This window comes from Acomys minous (assembly GCF_964271855.1).
Source record: "Acomys minous genome assembly, chromosome: 16".
In the NCBI taxonomy this organism is placed as follows: domain Eukaryota; kingdom Metazoa; phylum Chordata; class Mammalia; order Rodentia; family Muridae; genus Acomys; species Acomys minous.
The window spans coordinates 20,210,670-20,237,705 of NC_140498.1; the positions used below are offsets into that span (position 1 = coordinate 20,210,670).

The 27,036-nt window shown below is 44.2% G+C and overlaps 1 protein-coding gene and 1 pseudogene across 2 annotated transcripts; one reads left to right on the top strand and one right to left on the bottom strand.

Annotated features, from left to right (window-relative positions):
* Positions 1-7,441: 7,441 nt before the first annotated feature.
* Positions 7,442-8,362, bottom strand: LOC311586352 (actin-related protein 10-like; annotated as a pseudogene). The gene has a single exon. The product of its transcript is annotated as an actin-related protein 10-like (transcript).
* Positions 8,363-16,008: 7,646 nt separating this feature from the next.
* MSANTD5 (Myb/SANT DNA binding domain containing 5) lies at positions 16,009-19,029 on the top strand. The gene is made up of 4 exons (XM_084762324.1): positions 16,009-16,123; positions 17,510-17,597; positions 18,094-18,399; positions 18,698-19,029. Exons 1-4 carry the CDS (start codon positions 16,019-16,021, stop codon positions 18,952-18,954), a joined length of 756 nt encoding a protein of 251 aa, XP_084618450.1. The 5' UTR covers positions 16,009-16,018; the 3' UTR covers positions 18,955-19,029.
* The last annotated feature ends 8,007 nt before the right edge of the window (positions 19,030-27,036 follow it).

The following is a 27,036-nucleotide window of genomic DNA, read 5'->3' on the forward strand; positions in this document are numbered from 1 at the left end:
ATGCAGGGTGAAGACGGTCCATGAACTCATGCCATGGCACAAATTTAAGGGTCAGAGAGGAAGACTTGGAAAAATCAGTTCTCTCCTTTCACGATGTGGGTCCTGAGGCATAAGCTAAGATTGATAGCCTTTGTAGAAAACATCCTTACTCACTGTGCCCTTCTCCTGGGTGCCTCCTGTCAATTATTTTTAATTAACTAACGTTGATGGTGCTGGCTAAGTTAAAAAAAAAAAAAAAAAGGCCCAGAAACTAAGAGTGGTGGTCACATAGAGCTGGAAAAGCAGTGTGTGAGAGGCAGAAGGTGAGGGTCCTGTGAAGGCTATCTTAGGCTGGATAGTAAGTTTTGAGGCAGCCGGGACACCATGAGCCCCCATCCCACAAAACAAAACAACAAAAACGCAGCAGTTCTACTCAGTGCATTTCCTTAACATTCAAATGTATTGTCCTTCTCTTGGTTGGCAAAGTGTTTGCTTAGCATACACGATCCCCCTAGGGACTGAACAGATAAGAAATAGGGAAGACAGAGAGAGTCTGCAGGGTGGAGGTCCTTCTGGCCTGGCACAGAGGGAACCGGTGGAAGGGAGCTGCCTTGTCACACTCCGTTGAGCCAACATGCCCCTCACTGGAGAGGATTTGAAAGGTGAATAGAGGAGAGAAAAAACATGGAGGTCACCATCTTCCCACCTGCACTAAGGATACCGGGCAGCGCCGCTGCAGAAGAACAAGACAGAGGTTCGCTCCTTGGTCTTTTCTGTTGGCCTCAAGAGGTCTAGTACAGCTCCTGCGGGCTCAGCAGCAGGTGGAAACAGCTTCTTAAACTCTTCCTCAGGCCCTGGTGAGAGAGCCACTGGGAAACAGCTCTGGACTTCCTGTTCCTCTCCCTACCTAGGAGGTCAACTTCCTGTTTACTTCCCACTAGTGCAGGAAGGCCCTGATTTCTCAGTCACTCCATGATTTCATGGAAAGATCTACAAAGGACAAAGGAACGTGGTGAGCGCATTTTTGCTTCATGCATATTTGAGTACTTCCTAGGGACCCTACCTGCACACTGACTAGCCAGACCTGGCCTTACGCACCTTGCAAAGATTACAGAGACTCACTAGGAAGCCCTGGGATTCAGGACCAGAAAAGAGAGGACTTTCATGGGACACTGGTGACCTAAGAAAGCTGTTCTGAAGCGGGGATCACACCCAGCCTTTCTCACACTGAGCCTTTCACAGCCTCTGGGCTTATACATGTGAGATTGGGCAGAGATCCCAGCCCACTGAGGACAGTTCGGCCATTGCCACAGCTGTTGACATCTCAGTTTCCAAATCAACCTGCCGTTGTCTAATGAAATAAGTCAATTGTTATAGTTATTTTTAATAAAATTGTGTTTGTTTCTCAGTTTCTCTCTTAACCCAGCTATCATACAAATAATTGAGACTCTTATATTTGTTTAATAATAAGCTTCACAACACAATAGCAGAGCAGTTATTACTCTATCCTTAATCCTCTGGATCCCAGCATACATCCCAGAGATGTATGCACTTTGTAGTTTCTTGCTCCAACTCCTTCTCCTGATGTCTCTTGGGCTTCTCCTGTGGCTGAATCCCCTACTTCCTTCTCTAACTTCTCCGTCCCTGGCTGGCAGGAAGTCCAGCCCTATTCTCTCCCGTGCTCAGTGATTGGCTGTAAGCTGCTTTATTGGCATATCATAGGACAATTGGCGAGCAGTTGAGACAGGAGATTCTAAGAACAAGGATTGCAACCAGATATTGGGGGGGTGGTACAGAAATCAGCATTTGAATTATACAATAACCTTATGATTACATCTTTAGTCTAATAAAAGGCTCCTTTTCTTATAAATAATGAACTATATGTAATAATAACAATTATGGAAATTATTAGGTAAGATTTATAATTTGGGCACCCTTGGATAAAGTATTCTACTATCTACAATTTCTATCATTTTAAACAATTTAAGTTTAACTGTAACACTATAAATATCTAGTCTTCAAACCCATCAGAAACTTAGAAAGAAATATATATTACCTAGATTTGTAGGAAGTGCAGGCAAGCAGCTTCCAAAGATATAGAAATGACAGATATTTTTCTGGACAGTACCCCCAAATTCTTCTATAATGTTGGAGTATCATCTTTAGCTTGCTGGACCAGAATATTTGACAGACTTTTCTGTGAAACAGGAATTAAAAAGGACTTGCTTACCTTGTCCTTGCAAAGCTTGACAGTCTACTCTCCTGCATCCGGTTTGTCCAGTTTTGGACAGTATTCTGTCTGTAATTGACACACGAGTATTTTTTCCTCCAGCGGCTCTTTTCCCACATATGAAGCCTCTGAGACTCTTTGAAGTAGGATAGGGTGCTGCCAGAAGCAGATCTGTCTCATTGTCAAAAAAGCCTTAAGTTAGTAAAATCTTTAAATATCATATTTTGTAGATTTCTGAGGATTTTGAAGACCATTTATATACCTATCTTATCTGAATTGCTTCTAGTTATTTTTATCTGTCAATCTAGGAAACATAATTTCATAATTAACTAATTAGTATCTAACATGACCATGAGTTTGATTATCTGACTGCTAATATGCATTTTGTAATTATTCTAAACAGTTAGTAATAGCAGCTTTCAAAAGGACTAGAATTTAACATGGCAGTGTTAAGAATTACATAGGAAAAACCCTTAGCATGTTGTAACCAACTATAATCTTAAATCTGCATTAATATACAAATAGCTATACCAATGTAATATTTTTGGCTCATTAATGTTCTTTGGTTTAAAAGTAGATTTAATAATCTACCCTTTTACTTATTCTTCCTATAGCCAACCCCTTTATAAAACAATAACAAACATTTTTCACCTATAGAATGACAAAAAAAAAAAAAAAATCCACCCCCTCCTGAGAATGGGGCATAGCTTTCTTAAATTGCTTCCTGCTGGCTTGGGACATAGCTTTTCTTTTGGGAGCGGCAAGAAAATTGGGATATTGTCCAGTTTTAAGAAAGCTAGCTGTGGGGGGCTGGAGAGATGGCTCAAACATTAAGAGCACTGCCTGCTCTTCCAAAGGTTCAAATCCCAGCAACCACACGGTGGCTCACAATCATCTATAATGGGATCTGGTGCCATCTTCTGGCAGGCAGGTGTACATGCAGGCAAAACATGGTATACTTAATAAATAAATAAATCTAGAAAGAAAGAAAGAAAGAAAGAAAGAAAGAAAGCTGTAACGTTTGCTGTCCAGTCTCTGAATGCTGAGAAAGTTGAGACAAGGCTTAACTGAAGTCCTGACTGGAACAGTCTGAGATGCTGGATGATCTAGATAGCCGTTTTGAAATTGTCCTGGATACAGAGTCTTGAGGAACAGTTATTGAGGCCGACTGTGATGTTGGATCACCAGGGCTACTTCAGAAGGAATCCAGAAGCACTGTGTTGCTGTGTCTTCCATCTTTTCAGCATAGAAAATAATCTTCCTTGATCTCAAAGCCTCTCCCTAAGGACTTGACTTCTTTAGACTCAGCTTCCTTTTAGACCTTAGCAGTTCAGATGCTTGAGGCTTTTCAGCTGTCTTTGGCTCCTGCTTCCAGGGAGAGGCTTTTTTTTCTGCCTCCCCCATTAGATCCTGACCCCTCCCCTACTTTAGTAAGTTATTTGGTCCATGAGTGTTTGCTCCTCTGGCCTGCCCCAGTCAGGCCAGCAAGAGGCCCTTCTCAAAGGGATTTAGCTTCCTGCCTGGGCTAGGACCTTCTGGCTTTTGAGACCCTTGCTGTGTTAAAGAGCCACTTCTCCCCCCCACACCCCCAAAGGCTTCCTAAAAGAGCTGCTTTTGCTTTGTCTGTCCGGGGTTTGTGTCAGTTTTGTTTTTCTGCAGCCAGCTGAAGACCTTGCTACTCCTCGAGGTGGGGGGAGGGGAGGGGATGGGGTTGTCTAATCATATCGGGAAAAGATCTTCACCAACCCTACATTTGACAAAGGCCTAATATCCAAAATATATGAAGAACTCAAAAAATTAAATACCAACAAACAAAATGATCCAATTAAAAATGAGCTACAGAGCTAAATAGAGAATTTTCAACAGAGGACTATCGAATGTCCCAGAAGCACTTAAAGAAATGCTCAAGGTCCTTAGTCATCAGGGAAATGCAAATTAAAATGACTCTGAGATTCCATCTTACACCCATCAGAATGGCTAAGGTCAAAAACTTAAGTGACAGCACATGCTGGCAAGGATGTGGAGAAAGAGGAACACTCCTTCATTGCTAGGGGCAGGTGCAAACTTATACAACCACTTGGGAAATCAATCTGGTGCTTTCTCAGAAAACTGGGAATAAGTCTATCTCACCCAAAAGACGCTCCACCATACAACAAGGACATTTGCTCAGTTATGTCTGTAGCAGCCTTATTTGTCATAGCCAGAATCTGGAAACAACCTAGATGTCCCTCAACCAAAGAATGGAGAAAGAAACTATGATACATTTACACAATGAAATACTACTCAGCTATTACAAACAAGGAAACCATGAAATTTGCTGGCAAATTGATGGAACTGGAAAAGATCATCCTGACTGAGGTAACCCACGCCCAGAAAAACACACATGGTACGTACTCACTTAACAAGCAGATATTAGCCATTTACTACAGGATGACCATGCTACAATTCACAGACCCAAAGAAGATAAGTAACAAGGAGGACCCAAGGGAGCATACTTAAATCTCACCCAGAAGGGGAAACAGAATGGGCAGTAGAAGAGGGGAACCAGGGTAGGAGAGCTAGTGTAGAAAGTAGTGAGGGTGGAGATCAGACGTGGGGAGAGGGGTCTGTAGAACCAAGGTCTGTACAGAGAAAAGAAAGCATGGGCTGGAACATCTCTGAGACCTAGGACAGGGTATGCTCCTGGGAGGACATGAGGATGACTCTAAGCCTCCTAGTAGCAGGGGTCAGGGAGACCGAAGAGGACACCTCTAACTAGAAAGAACTCCTAGTGGAGAGAGGGGAATGCCAACCGACCCACAAAACTAAGACGGGCAGGGACATGGTAGAGCAGCGATTGAGGGGATGTCCAACCAATGCCTGGTCCCACCTAAGACCCTCCCCATGGGAGAGAGCCAACCTGTAACACTCTGCTGTGCTTGCAGATGGAAGCCTGGAACAGCTGTCCTCTGATAGGGTCCCCCCAGCAGCCACACATTGAGGGGAGCACTCAGGGAGTCTTGTGAAAGAGTAAGGGGAAAAATAAAGGGATGCAGAGCAGACAGGGGCTCCTCTAGAAGACCAACAGAGTCAACTAACTTGGGCCCGGGCTGGGGTCGGGGGTGGAGGTGCGTAGCTCATGGAGACTGATGTACCAACCAAGGACTATGCATGAACTCGACCTAAGCCCTTTACATATGTACCCAGTAGGGACCTTGGCCACCATGTGGGTTCCCTAGAAAACAAAGAGGGGGTTTTCACCGACATGGACTCTGTTGCCTACTTTTCAATCACTTCTGCATGGCAGGGCAGCCTTGACAGGCCACAGGGGATGCATATGCGCTCATTCCTGATGGCACTTATTGTGCTGGTGTAGGTTGGTAGTGTGGGGTTCCCCTTATCTGAGGTGTAGGGAGGGAAGATGGGAGTAAGAAGGAGGGAGGATGGAGCCAGGAGGAGAGGAAGGAGGGCCTAAAATTGGAGTGTTAAAGGGAATAAATAAAAATAAATAAATTTAAAAATATAAGAAAGTGCTTTAAGGTATGTGAAAAACGACAAATGTTTTATATTTCTTCTCCTGTGCTGTGATTACACTAAGATTTCGAAAGCTCAGGGTTTTATCATTGATCAATGGCATTCTGAGAAGCTGTAGAGTACTGATTGCTATTGTCTTTGGTTGTCTTCTAAGTATAGACTTAAAGGTGCTCTTCATCAGCCTAAAAATAACTCTGTCCAATCCAGCCCTTTGGGCTGAGAAGAGTGATCATGTTTCTTAACCCAGAGCTATAGCTTCGCTAGGACTCAAAGGCCTGAGTCTACTCCAGCTGTTTTCCAGACACCCGAGGCTTTCTCTACAATGTGGATTTCAATACAGATTAATGTGAATCTATCTAAAGTTTGCATCTGATTTTGTAAAATAAAAGTTATGTAAAGTCTAATAGGGAAGCTTAAGACTTGGATCCAGTTCTCACAAGTCAAATGGACTCCAGAGAAGCGCAGTCTAGGTTTCCCCACCTGTTTATTCCTGAGAGTGGGAATTCTCTCCTGGTCTTGGGTCTCCTCCCCTCTCCCAATTACTAGGACTATGGGCCCGAAAGTTCCAAATGTAAGCTATTCTTTAAGCTCTTAAATTTTAGATGAGGTCCCTAGTCTGTATTTGTCTCAGCAGATATCCACTTGGCTGACAGACACCATCCAAGAATCAATTACAGCCTACAAATAGCTGTGAGCCCTGGATTTGCTGAAAGCTGATGTGGACCAGTCCAGCTGATGTAATTGCTCCCTGTCTCTTCAGCTGGGTCAGCTAACCAAATGCTTCTGAAATATGCCCCATTGCCTGAACCTCTTCCCGGTCTTTGAATAGCACTCCAAGGCTTCCTGGATCCTGGCAACAACTCCCTGGTTTCAGCAAGAAGTGGTTTAAAAAAAGAGCTGCAAAAAGTAATTACAAAAAGATTAGGTTGCCCCCCTGTCCCCCTTAGGCTGGAATGTTAGTTCAAAAGGAAACTCCCTGGCGTAGGGGACAAAATGCCTATGTATAGTGCTTGTTGGCATACCAGGAAATGGTATCTGTTAAAACCAAATAGCCCCAGAGCTATCCACAGGTAGACTCATTAGCTGAACTAGTTCTCCAATATGGTAGACCTGCTTCATGCAGAAGAAGTATTGTGTAGCTTTCAGAGAAAACTGTTGTTTCTATACAGACCACTCAGGACTCATTGGAGATAACCGGGAGTACCTGGGATGAAATAAGGGGCTGGTCCCCATTCTCATGTTTAGGCTACTGTACATAAGACCTCTGATGTCAGCCATTGCAGGGCCTTTGATTCTTCTGTTTCTGCTAGTTACTGTTGGCTCTTGCATTTTTTTCCGAACAGCTTAACTATATTTTATTGATATACACACATATCACAAGCAGCCACCATTTTGCCATACTGTTCAAGAGGAAAAAGTCAGATAATTAAATATTAATGCAAAGAGAAAATTCAGAAATGCTTTGGTTACATGAAAGTCACACACACACACACACACACACACACACACACACACACACACATACACACAAGCATCCTACAATCTTTGTACAATTGACTGACTTCTAACTGATAAATTAGAATAAAACAAGGCTGAATTTATTCAAACATTTATTTCTCAGTGGGAAATGCTCTTTTCATCAGTCAGGTGTACAGCCCGTCTGATTATAATATTCTTTTGAAGCGGAGCAGCTCCCATGTATATCAGAAGGTCTTTTTTTTTTTCTACCAAATATCATTTTTCTGCAAGCAATCTGTGGAGAAATCCTGGCAGCATAGATGTGCCACCTATGACTGCCAAATTCTCTGCCAGTTGCTTCCTGGTGTCTACTGGGCACTGTAAAAGGGAATCCAATATTAAAATGGCAATTGATTTCTCCTCATTATCTTGTTCAAAAAAAATTTCCACAACTGACTATTTGACTAATCCAAGCACATGTAAACATCTTCTCTTCATCCAATGGATAGTCAACACTTGGGGGTGGAGAGGGAACCTCATTACTCCCATTAATATTAAAATTTGCTGCCTGGGTTTGTAGGCCACCCTTCAGATCACTTACAAAGCATGTATGCATGCTCATATATTCTGGGACACTTTCTGGAACTGAAGCCATCACTGAAGGAAGGCTCTGTCCTTTAGCAGCACCAGTGTCAACAGTACATTGTTCCAACAGTTAAGTTTCCAACTCCTTGCGAAGAGCTTTCCCTCCTAAGGGCAGTGCTCCCCAGCAATTCAGTGTTGGGATGCCTTCATATATAGGCAACACCAGGCTTTCCCTATATCTGCAACCCAGGACCATGGCAGAATTGATGCCAAACATCAGGAGCGCCATCAGATGACTTGGAGCAAGTAAGACAGATGGAACCTCAAAGAATTTGAAAAGAACATGATTAAGTGTCTCTCTGAAGTGGGAAGGACATGATACCGACTCAATAACCACAGCCCGGCGGTGGCTGGGATTCACTCCAGATGCCGGAAATACAGTATGTGGATGAATTTCTCTAGGTAGGAATATACATTTTCTGCATTGTTATTATATTGAACAACTTTGTTAAGCTTAGACTTGCCAGCTCTTTTTATCACACTAGGAATTATACATCATGGACCAGTTTCTCCTGCAACTCCACACCTCTCATACATAATCCCAGAATCCTTGCTGAGGTTGTTTGTTTGGGCCATTTCTTTCACGTGGGACTTCAGAGATCCTCCTCAGGACACACATGGCTCTTTCCTATTCCTTGGTGATTCTCCTCCTCCCTCTGCCTCCGTCCTGATCCCAGCTCCTGTATCTTTAATGCCTTAACTGGATGGTAATTCCTGTCTGGGTACCATTAACCTGGTGGTTATTAGATCTCAAAATAAACAGATACCCATCACAGAGTCAAAGATTTGACTCAAGATGTAACACAAGGGGGAATGTGAGAGCCAAAGTTATGCTTTAAAATTTAATTAATGTGCCTAAGAAAGCCATTGAGGAAATTTGCCTCTAACCTGTAAGCCCTTCGCCCCTGAAATGCTGGAGGCTATTGCTTTAGTGAGAATTTTGGTTTCTTTCCAAAGCCAGTTATGTTATGTGAATATGTTCTCGTTTAATCCCAGGTGTGGGGTATAGGGCTGCTTGAGTTTGTCTACAGGCAATAACTATGATTTTTCTCATGCTCTAGGAGGGGCCTGACTTTTACCAGCTGCAGATAGTTTAATACTGGGGACTCTGGAGAGGGCATAAATAGGGCCTGTGGTGGCTACTGCTCCCTGTGCTGTTCCCACTGCTGGTTCCTGCTGCTGTGTTTGCTAATGCTGGATTGTTGTTTTGCTGGTTTGGTGGATTGCTGTATAGTCTGATGATGAAGACTGGACTTGCCCTTAGGTACCTGAAGCCCCTTATGAGGAGGAAGCAGTCTAAAGAGGTCTGTGCCCCCTTTCCCCTCTAACCTTCTTTCTCTCCTGCCTGGTGTGGGGAGCCTGGAAGGGATATGGGTGACGTAAGTGTTGGAAGGAGATACAAGAGCCATAGAAGTGTCTGGATAATTGTTTATTGGCGATAACAAGCCACATATTTTTGCTCCCCTAAACAAAATCCAGTGTGGATTTCAGACAGTAGTCATGCTAATATACATAGGCACAATGTTATCATGTGCTGTGTAAATATTCAAATGCTGAGTCTGTGCAACCTCCCCAATCTTTTTTTTTTTTTTTTTTTTTTGGTTTTTCGAGACAGCGTTTCTCTGTGTAGCCTTGGCTATCCTGGACTCACTTTGTAGACCAGGCTGGCCTCGAGCTCACAGAGATCCGCCTGCCTCTGCCTCCCGAGTGCTGGGATTAAAGGCGTGCGCCACCATACCCGGCCTGGTTGCAATTCTTGTCATGAGAATCTCCTGTCTAAATTTGCTCCCCAATTGCTCCTTTATGTGTCAATAAAGCAGCGTAACAGCCAATAACTAAGTAGAGAGTAGAAAAGGAACAGACTTCCTTCCAGCCAGGGTAGGAGAAGAGAGAGATAGAGGAAGTGGGGATTCAACCATGGGCAGAGGTCCAGGAGACATGAGGAGAGAGCAGCTGGAAAGTAGTGTATGAACAGAACACCAGCAAACACATGAAGGAGAGCAAAGATGGCAGCTCTGAAGGTCATGCACTCATGGGCGTAGGGCTGGTTTCTCTTCTGACACCAGCCAGCAACTTCCTGTCCACACAGCAGTTATGTCCGAGAGAATTCCTGGAAAGTCCGGCACTCAAGACAAATCCCCTAGTCATCCCCGGGAGGAGGGCGGATGTAAGAGACTCTAATGTAAGAGACTCTAAAAGAAATTGAACGGAAACTCTTCGTCGGTAATGTCCAGAGTGGCCTTGGTTCCTCCTGCTGGACGCAGCCTGCAAGACCCTTCGGCTCTTCTTCTGGCGGCCTGACCCACACGGGGGACCTGGGCTGATGGGTAGCAGCCTTGAGAGAACGCGGGGCCTCCCGCCACTCCACAACCGTCTAGTCCCCAAACAAGGGCCACATCAGCTATCTCTTCCGGGACAAGGGAATTCTTTCAGACTGCCACAACAGCCTGCTCTTTCTGCTTGGGGTGGGTTTCTGAGTCTTGAGAGGCAGCTCTAGCTGTTCCACACTCTGTCCAGCTCCCACGCCAGCTGCTCTTCCTGGGCCTCAGAACTGGGTAGAGCTTCGATGTCATTTCATCTGCATTTACTCCAGAGACCCTGTTCAGGAATTTCGTCTTCTTTTGCTTCCTCTGCCACTGTGTTGCCTACGGGATGGGCTCTCAAGAGGATTCTTTTCTTTCTTTCTTTCTTTCTTTCTTTCTTTCTTTCTTTCTTTCTTTCTTTCTTCCTTTCTTAAGATTTATTTATTTATTATGTATACAGTGTTCTGCCTGCAAGAGGGCACCAGATCTCATTGTAGATGGTTGTGAGCCATTATGTGGTTGCTGGGAATTGAACTCATGACCTTTGGAAGACCAGGCAGCACTCTTAACTTCTGAGCCATCTCTCCAGCCTGAAAGGATTCTTAATTACAAAAGAACAAAGAAAAACATAAAAACCTTCTGTATGTCTCAGTTTCTTTTTCAAAGTTCAGATGAAGGGCAGATATTTAGCAAATGGTTTAAAGTTTTAAAAAATCAGCCTGGTAGCCCCTATCTATATTTTTAATTTTTTTTTCTGAGACAGAGTTTCTCCATGTAATAACGTTGGGTGTACTGGAACCCTCTGTGTAGACCAGGCAGGCCTAGAACTCAAAGAGATCTGCCTGCTTCAGCCTCTGAAGTGTTTAGAATAAAGGCCTATGCCATCTCAACCGGATTAAAGAGGATCGTTAATTAACAAATTATTAGGAAAAAAACTACCTTCTGTATGCCCCAGGTTTTCTTTCAAGGTTCAGATGAAAGGAAGATATTTAGCAAATATGTTATTAAGCAGCCATTCATGGAAGCCCTGATCTTTATTTTATTTTGCCTTTTTCTCTTTTCTTTCTTACTTTTTTTTTTTAGACAGGGTTTCTCTGTGTAATAGCCCTGGCTGTTCTGGAACTCTCCTTGTAGACCAGCTGGCCTGGCACTCACAGAGATCTGCCTGCCTCTGTCTCCCTAGTGCTGGGATTAAAGTCTTGTGCCACCACAGCTGGTTTAGAGAGGATTCTTTTTTTTTTTTTTTAAAGATTTTTATTTATTTTATGTATGAACACTCTATCTGCATCTGTAGGCCAGAAGAAGGCACTAGATTCCACTATAGATGGTTGTAAGCCACCATGTGGTTGCTGGGAATTGAACTCAGGACCTCTGGGAGAATAGACAATGTTCTTATCCACTGAGCCATCTCTCTAGCCCTAGAGAGGATTCTTATTGTTTTATTTTATTATCTTAGAGAGGATTCTTTTTTTTTTTTTTCTTTTGGGGTTTTCGAGGCAGGGTTTCTCTGTGCAGCCTTCGCCGTTCTGGACTCGCTTTGTAGACCAGGCTGGCCTCAAACTCATAGCGATCCGCCTGCCTCTGCCTCCTAAGTGCTAGGATTAAAGGCGTGCGCCACTACCACCCGGCTGAGAGGATTCTTAATTACAGTGTAATGGGGGGAAAACACTTTGATATGCCTCAGTTTCTCTTTCAAAATTAAGTTGAAAGGAAGATAGTTAGAAAATCTGTTAAATCTTAAGTCAGCCAGCCGTGGTAGCCCCTATCTTAATGTTTAATTTTATTTATTTTTATTAAATTTTTTTTCAAGACAGGGTTTCTCTGTGTAATACCCTTGGACCCCCTGGAGCTCTCTTTGTAGACCAGGCTGTTTTTGAACACACAGATACCTGCCTGCCTCTGCCTTCCCAGTGCTGGGATTAAAGGCGTGTGCTACCATGCCTGGCTTAGCTAGGATTCTTAACTGTAATAACCGTGGGGGGAAAAAGCTTCTGTGTGTCTTAGTTTCTCTTTCAATATTCAGATGTGGGAACATAGTTAGCAACTATGTTAAATTTTTAATCAGCCGTATTTGCTAGCCCTAAACTTCTGTTTTTGTCTTTTGTGTTTTGTTTTTTCCAGACAGAGTTTTTGTAGGCTCAATTTTCTTTAACAACTGTATTTTATTATGAACTTATTAGACGAGCCTACCTCCCTTACAACCCGACTAACCCAAACAATAGGAAAAGGAGATTAAAGAACACAAGAATGAAACCTTAAGGACATCAGTTCCGAGGAACGATTCTCCTGGCGTAGTCAGCAGGACCTCAGCAAACCAGCAATCCCACCAAAGCTGCTGCTGGAACCTGGAACAGCAGCTGAGGCCCAGAGCCTCAGCCAGAGCCCAAAGCCTTGAAGCTTTCCCTGGAGCAGTTCTCTCTAGGAGCGTCTCTGGAAGCATTGATAAACAGCCAAAACAATCCCAAGTCCTCTCTCTCTCTCCTCTTGTTTTGGGCTCATATATATCTCCTCTCAGAGTCTCTACTAGGATGTTTTCAGCTGGCAACATCCAAGCTCCCTGACTAAGTGGTTTGACTTCTAAGAGGATAAACATCCTGCTCTCTCACTGGTCTGTTCCCAATCCCACACCTGGGATCAACACAAAAACATGTTTATCTCTCCTACAGGTTTCCATGTGCCTTGGACATTCTGGAATTCTCTCTTAGTAGACCAGGCTGGCCTTGAACATGCAGAGATCTGCCTGCCAATGCCTCCTGAGTGCTGGAGTTAAAGGCTTGTGCCACCATGCCCGGCTAAGAGAGGATTCCTAATTGCAGAATAAATGGGGGAAGAAAAACCTTCTGAATGTCTCAGTTTCTCTTTCAAAATTCAGATGAAGAGAAGATGTTTAACAAATACGCTCAATGTAAAACCAGCCAACCATGGTAGCACCTATGTTTCTTTCTTTCTTTTCTTTGAATTTTTTTTTTTCCAGACAGGATTTCTCTGTGTAATAGCCCTGGCTGTTCCGGAACTCTCCTTGTAGACCAGCTGGCCTTGAACTCACAGAGATCTGCCTGCTTCTGTCTCCCTAGTGCACCACCATGCCCGGCTAAGAGAGGATTCTTAATTACAGCCTAATTTGGAGGAGGGGAGCTTCAGTATGTCACAGTTTCTCTTTCAAAGTTAAGTTGAAAGGAAGATATTTAGCAAATATGTTAAAATTTGAATCAGCCATCCATGGTAGCCCCTATCTTTTAATCCCAGCACTGGAGCCAGTAAGTGGACAGTGGCTTCTAAATCATGAGTTAGGATGCTGAGGGCTCTGTAAAGAGACCCCGTCTCAATGAAGGAATCGGAACTAGTTTATATTATCATTTTGACATAGTTCCTTTGATCTAGTCGATTGAGGCTGGGTCTCCTTAGGAAGCCTAAACATTTTAGTTAGAAACTTGGGGCTCCCTCCTGCCTCAGCCTCCTGAGTTGGGAATAAAGGCTCAGAGTTAACCTTTTCTGATCCACCCTACACATCCAGGTAGGGTGGGTCTGATTCAAGTGCCTTCTAGTGTTGGCTCTGTTTTTTAACAATTAAACTTTATTATACAACCCAGCTAGCTTACACAAGAGGGAAAAAGGTTAAAGGGAAAAAAGAGTGAACCTTCCAGTATCCGTTCCACAGGACGGGTCCCTAGGTGTCTCTGGCCTGCGCGCTGGTCCTGCCTTGTTCGCTGATCTGGTCTGGTCTGATCCTGCTGCTCCTCTCGACCTCTCCGCCTGTCTGTCTCTCACGTGCAAAGGGCGGTCTCCGCCTCCCATTGAGGGTCAATTAGAGACACAATAGTCCATATGGAGTCCCTCGGTCCCTTTCTGAATTCCAGGCCCAGAATGGCTCCACCCAGTCTATCTCAAGGTTAATCTCAGGGAGTATCCGTGGTGTGTCTGAGGGCAAAGCCCGCCAAGACTGCTTTCACCTGTGACAAAGCTTACACTCCTTCACACATTCCACACACTTCCAGAAGCCCAGGGAAGCAAAACCAGCTCTATTTTCATACTACAGACTCTATCACCCACCAGGACACATTAAACCCCAGTTCCAAGACTGTGGAGCAAACTGAGGCTTGGCAGGGACAATGCAGGTGACTTGGAGGGGTGGCAAGATCCACTCTTGTGTTTCCAGGAGGATGGCTGGTGTATCTGGTCTTTGGATTCCTCTCAGAAATTTCACAGCCCAAAAGAATTCTCTGGCATGTGTGTTTTCTCTGTATGACTAGTTAATCACTTGGGTTCCATTTAGCAAGACTCAGGGAAGGTGTTGCATACTCTGCCCACAGTCAGGACAACTTGGCAAGACATGGTGGGCTTCCTTGAACATGAACCCATGTCTGTAATCTGCAGAGGCATAGAAGTCAGTACCCTCACTGCTCTTGGGTCTCTGGGTTTTCCTCTGTTAAGGCCTCATCTCATTGAGCCAAGACTAGCCCACACCCCACTGTACAGCAAAGAATGACCCCTGACCTAATGACCCCTGACCTTCTGACTTGCCTCCACCTCTTAGGAAAGCACAGGGATGATATAACCATCTGCCAAGCCCCCTTGCTGTGTGATCCTGGACCTAGTCATTTGTTGGTAGATTTCTTCTGGTACCTTAACATGTTTGAAGCAAAACTGGGGTGTATGAGGAGATATCTATGGATTTCTAGCACTAGGAAAACAGAAAGGAGTTTTGGGAAGAAAGTGAAATGGAGGAGGTGGCTGAGGTCTTCTCAAAGGAGAGGTGCTGCTATTTTTTATGAGGCTTCATTTCCACAGGGGTCTCCTCCAGTATTCGCCAGAGGCCTTCCATGCTTACCTCAAGGTTTCCCCTTAGGTGAGAATGAGGAGGCTGGGTCCAGAATCCACTCTCAGCTGAGAGTCAGAAATTCTTGTTTCAGGAAAATGGTTTTCATAATTCCTCTATTCATTGTTGAACAGAGGGAAGTAAGACAAGGTGGAAGTTTGAGAAACACCAAAAAATCCGATGTGGGGTCGAGTGGAAAGCAGGCAGGACAAAGGCGTCCAAGTACTCAGAGGCAACTCTGAGCAAGAGACCAAAATCTTCTACCATGCTTCCTTTTCCTGAGACGGAGGGGCTTGTGCAAGATTCCAAATGTGGACAGCTGTGGCAAGGACAGATTTGCACTCAGTGGTCCCAGGTGTCCTTCTTGCCTGTGTCCCAAAGTCCCAGAGGCTGTGCATGCCACGGTGGGAGGGAGGTGGGTAGGATCTAGGTGGGAAGCACATCCCACAGAGCACTTGTCCTGTGTGAGCCCTTTTATTCTGTGATACATTCAATACAACTGAGGACACTGAGGACACCCATAGGGGAATTAAACTTGTTTTTGTTTTGATCCCAAGTGTGGGATGGGGAAGAGAGCAGGATGTTTACCACTTAGATGTGAGAAAGCAGCATGTTTACCTCTTAGATGATGTGAGAGAGCAGGATGTTTACCACTTAGATGTGAAAGAACAGGATGTTTACCATTTAGAAGTCAAACCACTTCGTGGGGGAGCTCGGTTGTTGCCAGCTGAAAAACATCCTTGAGCAGACTGAGAGGATATACATATATATATACACGGGACCAAAACAGGAGGCTTTTGGCTTTTTGTTGGGACTTGGTTTTTAGCTGTTCCTCCCTGAGCTTCAAGACGCTCCTAAAGAGAACTGCTCCAGGGAAGGCTTCAAGGCTTTGGTCTTCCTGCAAGAGTGGGAAGTAGTTGAACAGGAAGTGGGCCACCCAGACAAGAAGATCCACAAGAAGACCAAGGCTCTTTGCTCTTTTCCAGTGCTTCTACCAGCAGGGCCTAAAGAAGAGCTGGGAAAGGTGTTTCAAGCTTTTGGTGAGCCTGCAGGATCTGCACAGGACTCTCCATAATGAGCAACCAGGGATGGATGCCTTGTTTTCTCCTCATGTGGAGGCCCTATACCGACCCAACCCTGGGTTGTGGTCTCCAGGAAAGCTTTGGAGGACAAATGCAGGTGATTTGGAGGTGGCGGGTAGGGGCATCCACTGTTGCTTTTTGTATAGGATGGCTGGTGTATCTGCCTTTCAATTCCTACTCTCAGAAAGGTTATAGCCCAAAAGTGTGTCTAAGGCATATATCTCCATTCCATATCAACATGAAATCATTTGGTGTCCATTCAGCATGGGTCATGGCAGATGTGTGGACTGTGTCCACATCCATGACAACTTGACCATGGAACCATGTCTTAAGTCTGCTGAGGTACAGGCGTCCTACACCCTCCCTGTTCTTGGTTCTCTGGTTTTTCCTTCCTGAAGGCATTACCTCATTGGTCCAAGGCTATCTCATAACCTACTATAGAGCCAAGAATGACCCTGAACTATTGAAAATATGGAAAAATTGGTGCCTTTTCTACTCACCTGTTGGAACTCAAACAGTTGCAGGGAGACCTGTTAGATCTATTAAAAGCCTTAAGTATTATTACTCGACAGATCTTCATGTACTCTAAGCCACATGTGCTAGTTTTGGTACTTCCCAGCCATGTGCCTGTTCCTTGCCATATTGGTCTCGGCTTGCCTGCTTCATCTCCATCTGTCCTTATGGCCAAGCTTCATGGTGACATCATCTCTCCTTCCCTTGTTCCTTCTTCTTCTCTCTTTCTCTCTCTGCCCCTCACTGCAATGGATAGTCCAACCTTCCTATCTCCTCCTCTCCCCAGTCATTGGCTGTTTAGCTTTTTATTGACCAACCAGAGGTAATTAGGGAGCATTCTTTACACAACATCGATGCAGGATTCTTAGAAAATCATAACATTGTCTATGTCCGGACTACGTGCAACCTGCCTCAGACTGCATCTTGATGCCCGGCCACAGAAATCAGCCTCTCGATACACAGTGTACAGGGACTAAATCTCAACACTGACTCCTGAACCATACCTCTCAGGAAAGAGCTGGAATGATGGTCACCTGCCAAGCACCCTCCTTGTGTGCTCCTGGACACATAGTCATTTCTTCATGGAGCTCCTCTGGTTTAACAGGTTTGAAGCACAGCTGGAGTTAATGAGGAGATTTGAAAGTGGATTTCTAGCACTAGGACACTAGAAAAAAGTGTGAGCAGAAAATGAGCCGGAGGGAGGGGCAGAGGTCTCCTCAGAGGAGAGGTGCTTCTGTTTTTTACCTTCCTTTTCAATAGAGGACTTCTCCAGTAGTCACCAGCGGCCTTCCCTGCTTCCTCTTCAGGACCAAGGTTTCCCCTTAGGTGAGCATGAATCAGCATCTGTAGATCAGGAAGGAAAGATGCTTTGATGCAAGAGTCGGCTTCCGGAATCCACTCACAGCTGAGAGACTGAGATTCTCATTTCGTGAAAACAGTTTTAATATTTGCTTTATTTATTTTTGGACAGAGAGAAGCAAACCAACATGAAAGTTTGATTAACACCGAAGAGTTCAATGTGGGATGGAGTGGGAAGCAGGCACGACAAAGGCCCTCAGGTATTCAGGGACAACTTTGTGATAAAACCCCAAAATCCTCTATCACATTTGCTTTTCCAGAGATATACGGTCTTATGCAAGGCTCCATATAGTGACAACTGTGTCACAGATAGAAGGGTACTCAGTATTCCAGGTTCCTTGCTTTCTTGTCTAAGATTCAGAGACTCAGAGGCTGTCAGTGGCAACTCAGAAGAGAAGTGGGTAGAGTCTATTCTGGGGAAAGGTCGCCAGGTAGCATGTGTCCTGTGAGAGCACTTTGTATTCTGAAATATGTTTTTTTTGCAACTGAAGATATGTACATTTACTTGCAAGTGCGTGTACTCCATGCTATTAAGTGCAGGGTAGACAGTAATCCTGTGGCCCAGTAAGTGTTCCTAACCTCCTGGGAATGAGGCCACTTCAGGTGCTGTCAGTAGCAGGAAGGGTCCCTAAGGAAAGTTAAGGTGTGTACACAGGTGGCATCCACGGCACTCATCACACCCTCCCTCCCTTGCAGATCCTTCCAGTAGGCCATGGACTGACTCTGAAATCAGGGTCTTCCTGCAGGAGTGGGAAGTAGTGGAACAGGAAGTGGGCCACCCAGGCAAGAAGATCCACAAGAAGACCAAGGCTCTTTGCCAGCGCCTCTACCAGCGGGGTCTGAAAAAGAGCTGGGGAAGCTGTTTCCACCTTCTGCTGAGCCTGCAGGATCTGCACAGGACGCTCTGTAATGAGAGATGGAAGATGGAGCCCTTGTTTTCTCCTTATGCGGAGGACCTCTACCGGATCCTGGGCTCTGATCTGCAGGAAAGCCTTGTCCAAGGTTAGCCTCTTCTGCATTCCTTTCCCTTTCAAGCCCACAGGCTGGCCTGTCCTTCCTGAACATATAACAGAGCACACGGTATAGAAATTCCCCCTTGCCACAGGCCTCTGTTGTTCATAGGAAGAATCAGAGTCTGCTTTCTCTGTTGGGGTAGGTTCCTCTGTCTCCCCAAAGGGAATGGAAATTGGGCATATTCAGGGTGGACCCTGCCACACAGGATAGAGCATTGCTTAGCATGACTCAGGGAGAGTGAGGACGCATTGCTTATGGCAAACTCTCTGTTTCTTCTTCCTCTCAGGTCCTGTCTATGAAGGGCCTGGTCACCCCCTTCTCATGTACCCTCAGGCTCCCAGATATCAGCCTGGGGACCATGGAGCCCCTGTTCCTCCTGTAGAGCTTCGATGGAACCCAGTGCCGATGATGCCCCAGGGGTATTTCCTGTTTCCCAGCTGGGAGCCCTGGAACCCCGGCTATCCAATGTCAGCTCCACACCTACACCCCACCTTTGTCCTAGGCGACCCAGGCTTCCAGCAGCTGTGGTCAACCGCTGAATAACACCCAGAAGCTCATGAGGACATGTGGCTTTTCTCTGTTTACTTTCTGGTAATGCCAGGATTGTGCAATACTGTGGCTCCGTCCATCATTTTTCTCCACTTCAGAAGAGAAGAAAATGTGAAATGAAATAAAGTTGCCCATGGTAACTCACCCCTGCCTTGTCTTTGTCACTTCAGTAAAGAGGGACAGCCTAGTGTCATCTGCAAAGGTTCATTCCCTGGTGTCTTGGGACTTGCCCTCTCCAGTCTGTCTCTATCTGACTCCTGGCATGGAGTTTCCTCTCACACCAGGGCAACCTCTGCTTCCATAGACAGCTGCTCCTGCCATTTTATCCTCCAGTCCTCTTGTTAGAGACGCTTCTTCCACTTTTCACAGCCTCAAGTTGTCCAAAGGTAATGGAAGCTGGGATAAGGTGGATAGGATATAGCTTGACACTATAGGAAGTGCAGATACAGTGCACTACACTACACTACACTAAAATTCTATACAATACACTACAAAGCAATGCAGCACAATACAATATAATACAATACAGTAGAGTACAATACAATACAACACAAAATAATCCAGAGAATTAATCTCATATCAGGAACAGGTTTTCTTAGGACAGGAAGAACTGTAAATAGAGTGTCCCTAGTCTCACCTGCTTGATCCGCAGCAGGATGCGGTTTGTGCTGGTTTGGGAACTGTGGTCTTGTTGGGGGAAGTAGGTTACTAAAGTTAAGATTTGAAGGTTCCAAGACTCCTGCCATGTCCCACGTCTCTGATGCTTGCCTTTGGTTCATGGCTTGAGTTCTCCATCTGCTGTTTTACCCAGCCTGCCTTGGGCGACATTTGCTTCCAGTTCCCTCCTCATTATATCTGGAGAACTAGAAGGTTTTTTTTAATTCAAAACAGGGGCATCTTCTTATTTCTCTAGAGAACCTTGCTAAATGCAACATAGGCCTAGCTGTACTGCTCAGTCATCTAAGATTACCAAAGCCTGCTGGGAAGCCCTCACATTCTGGAGAAAGAAAGAAAAGATTAAAAAAAAAAAAAGAAAGAAAGAAAAAGAAAAAGAAAGAAAGAAAAAGAAAGTAAAAGTATAGAAAGAAATCCCCAAACCCTCAAACCTAAAACTACAACCTAACAAATTCCAATTCAACACAACCCAAACTTAACAAAGACAAAAACTTGAGGGCATCATGGGACATTGGTGGGCTAGGCAGCATATCCTGATATGGTGGCGTTCACATAGTAGCTCCTTAATGTGTCCTGGCACAGGCCCAGGGCCAAGAGGTAGACAGCAATTCCAGACCACTGAGGTCACACCACGAGTTCAAGGATCTCCTTCACTATGAGGTAGAGCAGGCTAGCCTTGGATCCCTGCAACTCTGTCTCCAAAGTGCACACCCATGCAGCCCTCTTGACTCTCTTTTGTCCGGGACCTTAAAATCCCTTTTACAATCTCTTAATAAACTCTGTCCTTGCTGCTCTAAAGGATCCAGCTTATTTTCTTCTCCATTGTATTGTATAATGTGAATGTGGGACTTCTGGCTGCATTCTCAGAAACTGAGGGGTCATGAGTGGGTTGCAGGGTAGCCCAGGATCTGGGGGGATAGTATCTCAGTAAATTTAAACTAAGAAAACCCAAGAATTATTTTTTTTTTGTCAACTGTTGAACATAAAATCATGGATCTCTGTTCAAGGCAGCAGCCCATACTGTCCCTCGGGTTCTGATGCGTTAGAGTGAAGGCAGGTTCAACACCTTCCATCAGACCTGCCTGAAGAAGCAGCTGAGTGCTCCTGTAGAAGGGGAAGGGCTGAGGACACAGGCATTGGGGAAGCAAACAGTGCTGAAACGAATTGTTTGTTTTGTTTGATTCAAGACAGATTATCCTCTGTAGTCTGTGATGTTTTTTGATATGAAACTGAGTCTCTCCTGTTATAGATCCCAGGCTGTGCAAGACTCACTCTGTAGACCAAGCTGGCCGCTAAGTCCTCCGGCCTGTGACTCCTGAGTGCTGGGATTAAAGGCCTGTGCCACCACTCCTGGATTAGAGAGGATTCTTAATTATAGAGTAAGAGAAAAAAAACTTTCTGTGTGTTTCAGTATCTCTTTCTAAGTTCAGATGAAGAGAAGATATTTAGCAAATATATTGATTTTTAAATCAGCCATCCATGGTAATATCTATCTATCTCTCTCTCTCTCTCTCTCTCTCTCTCTCTCTCTCTCTCTCTCTCTTTCTCTCTCTCTCATTTCTTTCTGTCTGTCTGTCTTTCTTTTCTTTGGATTTTTTTTTTGAGACAAGGTTTCTCTGTGTAATAGCCCTGGATGTACTGGAACTCTCCTAGTAGACCAGGCTGGCCTGGAACTCACAGAGATCGGCCTGCCTCAGTCTCCCTATTGCTGGGATTAAGGGTGTGTGCCACCCCGCCCATTTTAGAGAGGACTCTTAATTACAGAATAACCAGGAAAAAAACCTTCTGTATGTCTCAGTTTCTCTTTCAAAGTTCAGATGATGGGTAGATTTTTACCAAATATGTTAAAATTTAAATAAGACTGGTAGCCCATATCCTTACTCTTTTTTCTAGTTTGCCTATAAATTTCATGATTTCCTTGTTTTTAATAGCTGAGTAGTATTCCATTAGGCAAATGGAATAAACACTTTCTTTGTCCCTTATTCAGCAAGAAATGTCTGGGTTGATTTTAGTTCCTGACTATTAGGAATAAAACTGCTATGAACATAGATAAACAAATGTCCTTTTTGTATGGTGGAGCATCTTTTGGCTATATACTCAGGAGTGGTATAGCTGGGTCTTGAGATAGAGCTATTCCCAACCCCAGATTGATTTCCAAAGTGGTTGTACAAGTTAGCAATCCACCCACAATGGAGGAATGTTTCCTTTTCTCGAATGGTCCCACCCTTGACTGAGAAGGCTCTTCCCACATCCATTAACAGCAATCAAAATAATCCTCCTCCAAATTTCAAGTTTCCTTGTTTGTAATAGCCAAGTAATATTCCATAGTGTAAATGTACCACAGTTTCTTTATCCAGTCTTCGGTTGAGGGGCATCTAGGTTGTTTCCAGATTCTGGCTATTATGAATAAAGCTGCTATGAACATAGTTGAGCAAATGTCCTTGTGTGGTGGGGCATCTTTCAGGTATATTCCAAGGAGTGGAATAGCTGGGTCTTGAGGTATCCCTATTCCCAGTTTTCTGAGAAGGCATCAGATTGGTTTCCAAAGTGGTTGTACAAGTTTGCACTCCCATCAGCAATGAAGGAGTGTTCCCTTTTCTCCACATCCTCACCAGAATGTGCTGTCACTTGAGTTTTTGATCTTAGCCATTCTGATGGGTGTAAGATGGAATCTCATTTTGAGTCATTTTGATTTGCATTTCTCTGATGACTAAAGGACATTGAGCATTCTGTTTAGCGTTGAACCCCATTTCTTTATTGGCTTATTTGGTTTATTGGTGTTTAATTTCTTGAGTTCTTTATATATTTTGGATATTAGCCCTTTATCAGATGTGGGGTGGTGAAGATCTTTTCCCAGTCTATAGGCTGTTGCTTTGTTCTGTTGACAGTGTCCCTTGCCTTACAGATGCTTTTCAGTTTCGTGAGGTTCCATTTATTTGCAGGCTGATCATTCTGAGTGAGTTAACCCAGACCCAGAAAGACACAATGGTATATACTCACTTATAATTGCATACTAGCCCAATATGGATGTCCTCTGACAGTCTTCACTCAGCAGGGGATTGAGACAGATACTGGGACTCGCTATTGGAACTCCAGGTGAGAGTGGTATGGAAGAATGGGGAGATAGAAGGACCTAGAAGGCCCAGGAACCCTACAAGAAGACCATCAAGGCTGGCCAATCTGGACCCAGGGAGGCCTGTGCAAACTGCTGTACCAACCAAGGGTAATGCATGCAGTAAACCTAGACCCCTCTATTCAGATCTAACCAATGAACAGTGCATTCTCTACAGTTGTGTGGAGAGCGGGGATGACCTCTAACATAAACCCTGGTCCTCCCTATTTGACCACTTCTCCTTGATTGGGAGGCCTGGTGGCACTCAGAGGAAGAAGCAGGCTATCCAGATGAGACCTGATAGGCTGTGACCATATAGTCGGGGAGGAAGTCCCCTTCTGTCACAGGTCTAGGGGAGGGGAATAGGGTGAAAGAGGGAGGGAGGGGGAAATGGGAAGACACAAGTGAGGGGATAACAATCGGGATGTAATCTGAATAAATTATTTTAAAAACAAAAAAAAGAAAAGAAAAAAATAATCCTACACAGGCGTGCCCAGAAGCCCTTCTCCCCAGCGACTGTAGATTTGAACTGCTGAACCTTCTGCTACCTTCTCCACAGGGCTGGGATCACACACCAGCATGCCTAGTGTATGTGGGACTGGGGACTGATGTCAGGGTCTCATGTCTGCTCTATAAGCACTCTATTAACTGAGCTACATCTCCAGTCCCTCAAATCATTCTTTGAAGGTATATTTATTTGGGGGGAAAGCTCTGTATGTAGCCCAGGCTGTCCTGGAACTCACTGTGTACCACAGGCTGACCTTAAACTGACAGTGAGCCTCTTGCTTGTGCCCTCATAGTACTGAAATTGTAGGCAGCTCACACCACATCCTCCTAAAAGCCTCCTCGTGGCATTCATCGTTCTAACTAGTTCCTCCTGTGCCCTTTATTCAGAGCGTGCCCCTGGCCTGCTGATCTTCCTAAGCACCTCCCTTCCATCTCGCTAGAGTTTGTGTCTTTCCGGTTCTCAGAAGAGTTTGTGTGTAAACATACGAATTGTCAAACCACCTCAGGGTCTTTTGTTTTGTGCAGGAATGTATTTTCTTATTTGCTGTCACTTTTTAAAAATCGGGCCTGTCTTGAGAAACTATGAAAAATTGGTAGATTTAAAAAATTAGACTTTATAAAGGTTCCTATTTTTATAGCCATTCTTTCCACTCTCACTTCTTTCCTCCCTCTTTCCCTTCCTGCATCTCTCCCTTAGCCTCAGCCTTTCTTCCTTCTTCCTCTCCTTGCTTTTCCTAGTACTCCTCCTCAAGCCCTATCTCCACCTTCCTCTCTTTCCTTTATTGAGACTCACTTCCGAACTGAATGGTAGTTAAAACTTCTAATGTCATGCCATCCGGAGACGAGAACCCTGAGCCTGCAGCAGCTCCCACCAAATTCCAGCTCATCTTTGTCAGTTTCAGAGTCACAGAGCCATGACGTGATGTGCCCATGTCCTCCTGACAGGTGATGACAGGTGAAGTGCCCATGTCCTCCTGACAGGTGATGACAGGTGAAGTGCCCATGTCCTCCTGACAGGTGATGACAGGTGATGTGCCCATGTCCTCCTGACAGGTGATGACAGGTGATGTGCCCATGTCCTCCTGACAGGTGATGACAGGTGATGTGCCCATGTCCTCCTGACAGGTGATGACAGGTGATGTGCCCATGTCCTCCTGACAGGTGATGACAGGTGATGTGCCCATGTCCTCCTGACAGGTGATGACAGGTGATGTGCCCATGTCCTCCTGACAGGTGATGACAGGTGATGACAGGTGATGTGCCCATGTCCTCCTGACAGGTGATGACAGGTGAAGTGCCCATGTCCTCCTGACAGGTGATGACAGGTGATGTGCCCATGTCCTCCTGACAGGTGATGACAGGTGATGTGCCCATGTCCTCCTGACAGGTGATGACAGGTGAAGTGCCCATGTCCTCCTGACAGGTGATGACAGGTGAAGTGCCCATGTCCTCCTGACAGGTGATGACAGGTGAAGTGCCCATGTTCTCCTGACAGGTGATAACTGGATCTTTCCTCGTATTTTATAGAGACACCAAATCCAGATGCACCAACTTTCTATATTGATGCAAACAGGATGGGAATGGCAGGTTATAAATCAGATAAAACAACTAAGGTGATCAATAGCCCATATACCTCAGTACAAAAATCAAATTGTATGCAATCTTTATGGCGCTGTTAGATTTTCCTGAATCTCTTAATATAATTACTGACTCTCAATATGCAGAAAGACTTGTTTTGCATATTGAAACTGCTGAATTTACTCCTGATAACTCAGAATTGACTTTGTTATTTATAGAACTGCAACAGGTTATCAGAAGTAGAAACTGTACCTTGTATATTACTGATATTCGGTCTCATATAGGTTTACCAGGTCCACTGGCACAAGGAAATGAGGAAATTGACCAAGTACTAATAGGAAATGTGTTAAAAGTCTCAACATTCATGAAAAGCATCACGTTAACAGTAGAGGTTTAAAGAAAAAAAATTCTCTATTACTTGACAACAAGCCAAAGACATAATTTAAAAATGTCCTACCTGCTCTTTGTACAACCAAACTCCATTGTCCACCAAAAATAACCCTAGGGGTACCAAAAGGAACAAAATCTGGCAGATGGATGTGTTTCATTTTGCAGAGTTTGGAAAACAAAAGTACATATGTCATACCATTGACACATACTTAGGGCTTCAATGAACAACTGCTTTAAGTTCTGAAAAGGTTGATTGTGTAATTACACACTTATTGGAAATATGGCAATCATGGGAATACCTGCACAAATCAAGACTGATAATTCTCCTGCATATGTGTCCCATAAGATGATGAAATGTTTGCGTATTATAATATAAAGCACATTACTGGCATACCACACAATCCTACAGGACAAGCAGCTGTAAAGGAGTTAATCATACCTTAAAAGAGATGCTTATTAAACAAAAAAGGAAGGGTAAAGACCCTCAGGGACAGATTAAATAATGTTTTGTTAACTTTGAATTTTCTTAATGTTGGTGAAAAGGGGGCAACAGCAGCTGAGAGAGAAAAAAACTGAGGAACAAGGACAACCAATGTATTTATTATAAAGATCTGTTGACAATGGACAGGAAATCGGCGACAGTTTTGAGATGGGAATGTGCTTATGTTTATGTAGCTACAGGGAGTAAAAAATATGGTTACTGACAAAACGTGTAAAGATTAGATGTGACCAGGGAAGACCTCCTACTACCTGAAACATGAATGTGTTCCTATAGCAAGGGAATCTTAAGAGCTGCCTGGTCCTTATGCCATGTCATTCTCTTATACAGCATGGCTACTACAGCTCAAACAGATGTATAAAGTTGATGCCTTACACCTGCTCAAAAATAAGAGCATTTACCTTTACAGAGTTTGTACACCTTGCATATTCCATATATATGTAGAAATGTACCTTTACTAATACTTTTTAAAAGTTTACTTATTGTCAGAGCAAAAAAAGATAATAATGAAGACAAAGCAGGTAACCCAGGCGATTCAACCTCGAAGACTGCCTCAGCTACTGTTTCCTCAAGAATTTGCATGCATATCAACATTAAAAGGGCTAGCCCAAAGGAAATCGGCTGTCCAGCTTTGCAGAGACTAGGTGGGCAAGTCTTTCAAATTTCCTGCTTCGCAGAAAAGTCTCAGATATTTTGGGCTGGCAGGATGAAGACTGGATGCCCCAATGATAGCAAAAACCTGTGACTGGCCAGGCAGTCAACTCTCTCGGTCCTGTCTATACTTTTGGAAGTTACTGGCCTGTACTTCCTACATTATTAGATATTTCCTTCTTAATTCTCTGATGGGGTTGAAGACAAGATGGCCATAGCATTACAATAAGCTTTAGTTTAAGATAAAAACACGTTTAGAGGTTGATAAATGTAATTTACAATAAAGTGATTCAGGAAAACTTTGGACACTATGATAGGACTCAGTAGGAGAGATAGTGGAATAATGTCCCCAAGATTGTCAAATACAAATGGACTGGTCCTGAATAATGTAACTGTTATAGGATAATTCTCATAATTATTTTTGTTGTGTATAGTTTAATAGAAAGAGGGATATGTAATGGATGTAAACATGTTTTTGTTTTGATCCCAAGTGTGGGGTGGGGAACAGACTTGTAAGAGAACAAGTGATGTTTATCCACTAGAAGAGGAACCACCTCAGGTGGGGCTTGGCTTTTGCCAGATGAAACACATTTTAGTATAGACTCTGAAAGGATATATATACTTATATATATATAAGCTCAAAACAGGAGGTGGGGTTTTTTTG